This window comes from Rosa chinensis, chromosome 5 (genome assembly GCF_002994745.2).
Source record: "Rosa chinensis cultivar Old Blush chromosome 5, RchiOBHm-V2, whole genome shotgun sequence".
In the NCBI taxonomy this organism is placed as follows: Eukaryota; Viridiplantae; Streptophyta; class Magnoliopsida; order Rosales; family Rosaceae; genus Rosa; species Rosa chinensis.
The window spans coordinates 27297243-27305804 of NC_037092.1; the positions used below are offsets into that span (position 1 = coordinate 27297243).

An 8562-nucleotide genomic window follows, 5' to 3' on the forward strand; every position below is an offset into this window, starting at 1 on the left:
CTTGTAGTTATATCCGCTATTAATGGTTTTTGATTTTTCGACAGTGTGCCTTTTACTAGTTCTAGTCAATGGATTCAGAAGAGCTAGACAAAATAAGGGAAGCAAAACAACAAAGCAATAAAACAAAGACAAGCTACACAGATGGAACTAGAGAAGTACAAAGTACAACAAACAAAATGACCTACTTACCAAAGAACCAGTAACTAGAAAATTCAAATTGGTCATTTATATTGATAACAAAAAAAAAAAAATCACATAAGATAAAAGGACATCAACTTTAACCATTTCACCTCAACCTCAATTGATACGTATACAGACTTTCGGCAACACTATTGATTTTAATACATATACATATACTTGGCCCCCTAGCGTGGATGTACTTCAGTAATATCTGAAACCATACCTCTTGACACATACACAGAGTTTTCAGATTTATCAGACGCCTCAGTAAGTCTGAATCCCGACCCTGATGTATCTGAATCAATGTTATAATGCCAATAATATGGAGGTCGTGAAGGTACTGAGATTGTGAGAGAATGACTGTTAAGCATGGAAACAACTGAAGCCATGGTTGGTCTGTCATTCACATTTTCTTGGACACATAATAAACCAATGTGGATGCATCTGATTATTTCAGATCTTGAGCCTGTTGTTAACATGGGATCTATGATATTTAGAATTGTATCATCCCTCCAATTTCTCCAGGCCTGTAAAAATTACAAAAATGTTTCAGAAAAAATTATGCAAGTTAGTTGCCTATAGGGAGAAATACATAAGTAATATCACAGGATGATTATATATTCTTACTCACATAGCTTAACAGGTCATCTTCATTTTCACCATTCCGGAAACTACCAGTCTTCTTGCCAGTAATTATTTCAAGAACTAACACACCAAAACTGAAGACATCCGACTTAATAGAAAAGCGCCCTTGACTTGCATATTCAGGTGCCATGTATCCACTGTATGATTATGTCCAAATTAGAAATGCAAGTACTTTGGTTCTTAAAATCGCAGACTGTAAATTAGAGAACCATATTTACTTACTAGGTACCAACAATGGTTTTTGTATCTCCTTGAGTTTGATCCATGACAAACAACCTTGCCATCCCAAAATCTGCAATTTTGGGGTTCATATCTTCATCCAATAAAATGTTGCTGGCTTTGAGATCACGGTGAATAATTCGAAGTCGAGAATCTTCATGGAGGTAAAGAAGACCGCGAACAATTCCTCCTATGATTTTGTAACGTGATTCCCAGTCCAAATGCCCATGTTTGGTTGGATCTAAAAACAATTTTGTTAGAAAATATGTAATGTGTGCTTTTGTCAACTGTTGTGTACCTTACTTGTATCTATATCATAGGAGAATTCTTGGGTATCTTGGTGTGACCATTGGATTAGTAATATATAAAATCTAGAAGAAATTATAACCATGAAATATATATTGTGAAGAGGTAGAGGATATCATACCAAAAATGAAGTGATCAAGACTTGTATTCGGTATATATTCGTAAATGAGGAGCCTTTCATTTGCTTTCAAGCAAAAACCTAAGAGCCTTACTAAGTTTCGGTGTTGAAGTTGAGCAACTAAGGTGACTTCATTTTTAAATTCACGATCACCTTGTCCAGAACTCTTAGAGAGTCTTTTCACAGCTATATATCTTCCGTTATATAGCCTACCCTGAAAGTAAGTTTATTAAATGAAAAAAAAAAAAAGGAGATTAAAGAAAACAATTATTTGGTAAAATGTTTTTTCTTATAATATAGTGTACCACAACAAAAATAGTTTTTACCAATCCAAAGATTAACAAATTAGCAAAACCCCAATTGCTATTGAAAAAGTAAAGCACAGTTCTTTTATACCTTGTAAACAGCTCCAAATCCACCTTGTCCAAGCTTATTTTCATCAGAAAAGTCATCTGTTGCAGATCTTATATCTTCAAAGTCATATTGTAATGATTCCGTGACGCTAATTTCTTCAGAATTATTCTCTGAAAAAAGTTCAAGTTAGATAAAAAAAAAAATTCATTTGAAAATACCAGACTAAGGCATACATTCTCCAAACACTAGAGACAGTTCAACTTACCATCAAGTTTTACCCTTGGCTGCTTGACTCTTAATAAAACGCATATGCCACCGAGAAGCGTAGTGACAAAAGCAATCACAACCACAATGATGATGATGATATTTCTTTTTGTGTAACTCTTCTTTCCTGCAGAAAATCAGAAGAGGGTATGTCACTCCACGGTGTAACGTAAATAAATGCATAATTCCTTGTGTATTGTATGGTTACCGGAGTGAGGAAGGATGTACTTTTTCTAAGATAATATGGCTTGCTTACAGTACAATACGAACATATTATTATATGTGTGTGTGTACCTTGCTTAGGTGGAAGTACTGGAGTTGTTGGAGTAGCTGGAGCTGAAATATTTACTTCTGAATCGGCTGTAGACTTATAGAAAAGACCGTACTCAAACCTTATATTACAACTTGGTTTAAGAACTCTTGTTCCTGACTTTCCACTGCAACATCGTGGAATAGCAGAGATGCAACTGTTCAGGCAATTACGGCAATTGACTTTGTCTATGTCCGGAGTGCACTGCGCATGTGCATATATCGGTTCGCGATCGTCTGCATGTCCTGCTGGAGCTGGAACAACTGCATGTCCTGCTGCATATTTTTTTCGAGAATCACCTGAAGTAGCTCTGTCTCTTAAGGTTTCCAACAAGGGGTTAAGCACCTGCCCGTACGCTTGCGGGTTTAAAGCGGTGTTCGGGCTGGGCAGATATATAAAAGGGTGCTCCTCCTCAATACCAAATATTAAGTCTTGAGAGTACCGTACCATGCAAGGCTCTGCCCATAAGATTGCTTCCGTTTTATATGAACAATTTCGCAGGAGAATCTGAGTGGAGTCGCTGAGACAGCTACGACATTCTCCGAGTGCGAGGTCTCCTCTGCACAATGCAATGGCATTCACTTTGTTGGAGCCTTGTCCGAGAGAAGAGTTGTGAAAGCCATAGGTGGTTTGGTTTTGGGAGGTGTTGGAAAAGGAGGAGAGGAGGCTGATGAGGTTTTGTTGGTAGACGCTGCCATTAGTGTATTTGCGGGAATCAGCACAGCTCCAGCACAATTCAGCCCTCGGAGTGCATGAGACGTCGCCTTTTATTATGGTTTGAGCAACAAGGTGGTGTAAGGTTGCGGGAACGAAGAAGAACAGAAGCAGCCATATTGAGGATCCCATATCTCATTACAACTCGAAACTAGTTCACAAATATTGTTTAAATGTTCTTGAGCTTTGAAGAATAGTTAGCTGGCGTGATCAACGCACTCGCCATTCTATAGATACGAATATTCTATCTTATCTCTATCTCAACCTTACCTTTAGTCCTAAACATCATATGTGGTTTAGGTGGTTTGTGGTACAATATTGACTAATCCTACTAAAACCAAACAAATTGACTATGCACAGTGCTTTCCAATGGTAGTGACGTATAACATCACAATAGCGACATGTCTTTGTGGGGCTATCAAAACGAATGACCGCTAAAATTACTTGTGAGAAGAAACAAATATTTGTGGTGCTATTGACATGGTTTGTGAAAAGGGTGAACTCGCCACATTGCAGTGCCCGTATATCTATTCACCATATTGCATATTGCCTGTATGATATTTACCAAGTCTCAATAAACATTCCTATGTACCAATGATAATTTTTCTTCTTGACTGTTGGTTCCGGTTGTTTAAGAGTGTTTTCTTTGTAATTTTTCTTTCTTTTTCGAAAATTACATGCCCAGTAGAAAGCTTTATTTCTCAACTCTCTCTACCCCGGTTCCTGTTTCAACTTCCTCAGACAAGATATAGTAGCAACCGAGTGCTAGAAACACCAGAACTAACAAAGCTGCAGGAGCTGCCCATACCCAATAATTAATACTCTTCTTCCGCTTTAGGATGGCTTTTGGTTGTCTCACCTTGGACAAACCCCGGCCTAATTCCTGATCGTTTTATCCTAACTACAAAATATATATATATATATATATATATATATATATATATATATATATATATACAGATCCTATCCAGAGCGAGGCATCGCTTTGAAATTTCAGAGCGAGGTTAGGGTTTAGGGTCACTTTTCGGTCGCATATCCACATCTCAACTGTTCAGTTTCTAGGTACTAATGTATAGATCATCTCTACAAAATTTCAGCCAAATTGATGGTCGTTAAGGCATTGATAACTGCCTTAAAACTAGTACGGTTCAGGTTGGACAGATTCAGTTCGTCCATTGGTTTAAGCGAGTTAGATACCTTAAAGACCATCAATTTCGTTGAAATTTTGCAGAGATGATCTATACATTAGTACTTAAAAACTGAACGGTTGAGATGTGGATATGCGACCGAAAAGTGACCCTAAACCCTAACCTCGCTCTGAAATTTCAAAGCGATGCCTCGCTCTGGATAAGATCTGATATATATATATATATATAAAATATAATATAATATAATATAATATAATATAATATAATATAATATAATATAATATAATATAAAAATAAAATAAAGAAGAAGAAGTAGTAGTGGCAGGATCCTGATTCTCGTGCTTTGAACTGTGGGTATGGATTGTGTGACTATTGCTCCACAGACTCACGGATTGTATAAGACTAGGTAGCTGGATAACCAGCGCTTTGCCGCGGGCTTGCTTACATGTTTCCAAAGTCGGTGTTTTGACCGGTTTCATATATTTACATATTTTAAACATCAAAATTGTCAACAAAAGCCGGTACTAAAAAAAAACCCTAGGAGAGCGACTCTCTCTCTCACCCTACTTCGACGGCACCCGCGCCTCCTTTGCCTAGCCTCCTCTCCTTCGCACTCACACTCTCTCCTTCCTTTAGCCCTATGGCCTTTATTGATGTTGTCACAACTAGCTTTGCTGCCTCCCTTGCGCTTGCAGATGGAGGTAGTGCTCCAAACCTTGGAAGAATTGGTGGCGGCCCTGTCCGTCTTTCCTCCTAATCTTTTCTAATTAGGAAGCCTCTGACCCGTCGTCCGGTGGATCCTGTGGCCTTCAAGGCCCATTTTCTTCATACTTGGATGGTGGACAAGGGATTCTGGGTCCAAGAGTGAGCGGGAAATCTATTTCTCGTCTCGTTCGAGTTTGTCCGGGATCGCAGTAAAGTTCTACGTGGTAGGGTTGGGTGTTTTGATCGTGCTTCTGTTTGCCTAGAGGAGAACAATTGTGTCAAACCATTGCATGAAATTCCTCTCAAACATGTCCATTTCTGGATTAGGGTTTATGGGATTTCTCCGCTTTATGAATAACCGAAAATTTTCACCCTTATTGGTAATCTGCTGGGTGGTTTGCTAGATTATGACAAGGAGGAATTCAAGAAAAGTTTGATCCAGATTCTGTTTGCCCATAATATTACCAAACCGGTACTGCTCGAACGCAATGTATTCTTGGATGTTGGTGTTGAACCTATTTTGCAGTTTCACTTCGAGCACCTGAAAGGAAGATGTCCTCAGTATGGTCTGACCACACATGCAGGAGAAAAGTGTGAGGAGCCAAATGTTCCTAGCCCAGCGGTTAGGGTTCTGAACTTCTCTGGTCCCTTGTCTTCAAGAGGGTCTTTCTCTTTCACAGCTTAGAATCGCAAAAATATGTTCACGGCTTCTTCTTCCATTCCAATGAAGAAGAAACCAACCATTAGAAGGTTGGTGAGATCCAATGGTGACAACAGGTACTGATGCTGCAGCGGAGGAAGAAAGGAGGGTTGTTTTTGACCCTATTGATGAACAGGTTGTGGAGCCTGTTTCGGAGACTGACCCCAATCTGCAGATTTAGGCAGATGCAGTGCACCTAGGAAGATGGAGGCTTTGGCCTCCAAGAAAAGAGTACGCACTGATGGTTACAGCCCTTCCCGGAAGAAATTCAAGACTATCTTGGGTGGTAAGCTTCCTACCTTGCAGGCTGAGGCTCTAGGGTTGGTAGAAGATGATTCTGATGTCACTTTGATGACACTGAAGAAGAAGTCTAGCAGGCCACTTGGAAGTAGGAACAAGAATCCTCGACCTAGTAAGAACCCGGTTACTGCTACTCTGCGCATTACTTACCCTGCAGCAACGGGTACTAACCTTAGTCCTAAAGATAAGGGCAAAAGGAAGCTCTAGGCTTCCCTAGTTTCTTTTTGCCTATTACTTGAAGTATGATTTTCTCTACTTGCATCTTAGTTTCTCTAATTGTACACCAATTGAGGTCTTTAGGAGACTAGGTTACTTTTCAGAGGGAGGTAGGTAGTGAGGATTTGTTTTCTTATTTTTAGGCTCAATAAGTGAGCGTATTTGTTAACAGTGAAGGTGTTCCTTGTTTAGCTTTTGAAGGATTATCAAATCCTAAACTTAATCTGTCAAAAAGTTTTCTAGTTTTATGCTTCATGTGTGTTGGTAGTTCATGCATGATTTGTGCCTTGAGGTGATTGACAACCAAGGTGAGAGTTGTGCCTTCTCAAGATTGACAAAGGAGAACAAGTTTGCTGATCGGAAAGTAGCAAAGACGAGGAGACACCGCTGCCCACTAGATTAGTTCTAGTAGATGATTTGTGTAAGATCTTTATGTGCTTTCCTATTCATATAGTGGATTGTTCACCGGCATAGTGCCCACAGTTGTTTACCTCTTTGGAGGGTTTTACTGCGTCAACAGATCTTGTGTTATGTGTGATGATTTTACTTTGGATGGTTTGATAAATTTAATAAATCATAACATCGTCAGAGATCTGCAATTTCGATTAGGATTCAAGTTATACTACAATCCTGCATTAGGGTGCGAACAGCCCTACACTCCTAAGACTGATTCCTAAAGTTGTTGACATATTGACTCAGTTCCATTAGTTTGGAAACATATATACATTCTTTAATTACAATTGGTACCAGAGCAGGTTACTAGATGAACTTAGTGAGATCCTCGAAGGAAACAGAATGGAAGGTATAAGTGATCGTGAAGCTAGGTCAACAAGTCACCCTCCGTTTCTTGTGAGAAAACAAACTATGCAGCATGGAAGGCTATGATGAAAGCTTTTTTTGTGGACAAAGGATGTAGCTGCATGGGCTGTTATCGAAAGTGGTTGGGAGTTTCCAACTAAGACTGAAAAAGTAGACATAAAAGAGATTGGATAGGGCAGTTCTACTGTTGAAGTCAAAGTTAAGAAGCCAGTGAGCAAATGGACTGCAGATGAGAACACCAAGAGTACAAATAATCAAAAAGCATTAAACTCTATCTTCACAACGGTATCCTCTGATAAGTTTCAGCATATTTCTCATTGTTATTGATACGCTTAAAAGCAAGCGCGCAATTTAACCCTGAAAATGTCATCGTTAGTATATGGTAAATAGGGATCGTTCTAACCGGGGATTGAGGGTACACTTGTAATTGTAAAAACAAATAAAGAATTAAAAGAAGTACAAAGTATTATTTACAAAAATAAAACAAAGAAAAGAAATATATACAAGTTAACGTAAATAGGGGGATTAGGATTATTAAATCAAAAATTAAATAAATAAAATAAAGAAAAAGTAAAAACATATATACAAGGGTGGAACGCAAGGAAAAAAGAGCAAAACCACAATCATATGAATGAAATCCAATCATAATTCCTATAGTTGATTTTCTATGTCATGAGAAAGAAGTTGACCATGTGAAACGTTAGAAAGCAAACGATTTCCCATTTTTTACTTTCCTTGAATAATTGATCTAAGTGAAAGCACCTAAATCAATCCTATTGAACATGCAATCATAGTCTAGAAAGCTAGCTAATCAAGAACACATTCAACGCATTAAGAACAAAGAAAGGATGTCAACCAAAGTGCACAACCTAGTTATGAATAAGTTCACCTATTTGCAATCCTCCTTAATTGATTTCGACTTTTGTCCAAAGCCTTTACTACTTAAATCTAGCTCCAATTACATGCATATATCCTAAGTTGGCCACCAAAGAACACATACATATAAAAGTTTTCTGTAAAACAAAATCAATTAAGCAATCTCACATAAGCAACATATAAATCAACATAAAGAAATCACAACTTTATTTCAAAACATATAAATGGGCTTTAAACTTTGCCCTTAACGTCATGTTAACTAGAATTCATAACTCTACGAAATCAAACAAGAGAAAACAAAAGAAAGTATGAAATACACCGTGAATGATGAATGACAAAGCCTTGAGACGAAGCACTTGAAAATCCTTGAAAGCAAGCAATCTTCTAGGGACGACACAAGGGTGGATGGCGGTTAGGATCTTGATGTATTGCATGACTTCTTCTCCTCCTTGGCTGAGACGCAGAGCTTCTGAAGACTAGAGAATGGAGAGAATTTTTCTAATGTTTATTTTCTAATGGAGAGAGGTGTGTTTTGTGGTGTAGCATAGGGGGGGTTTATATAGGGGAAGGCAAGACTTCATGAATTTAATTTCTAAGGAATTTTCTGGTTGCACCACACAGCTCCAACCAATGAATTAATGCCACGTCAGCTCTGCCATGTCACTCAACCAATCAAAAAGCTCCAAAA

General features: G+C 38.3%; 1 protein-coding gene across 2 annotated transcripts; it reads right to left on the reverse strand.

The window, feature by feature from the left end:
- Window positions 1-200: 200 nt before the first annotated feature.
- On the reverse strand, window positions 201-3340 carry LOC112165074 (cysteine-rich receptor-like protein kinase 10). Of its 2 annotated transcripts, XM_024301486.2 has the most exons (7): window positions 2381-3340; window positions 2088-2213; window positions 1865-1992; window positions 1472-1682; window positions 1048-1285; window positions 812-962; window positions 201-707 (listed from the first exon to the last, which is right to left on the reverse strand). In XM_024301486.2, exons 1-7 carry the CDS (start codon window positions 3240-3242, stop codon window positions 366-368), a joined length of 2058 nt encoding a protein of 685 aa, XP_024157254.1. In that variant the 5' UTR covers window positions 3243-3340; the 3' UTR covers window positions 201-365. The 2 variants fall into 2 exon arrangements, with proteins under 2 accessions (XP_024157254.1, XP_024157255.1); XM_024301487.1 differs by lacking the exon at window positions 2381-3340 and having other exon boundaries at window positions 1472-1677.
- Window positions 3341-8562: the final 5222 nt, after the last annotated feature.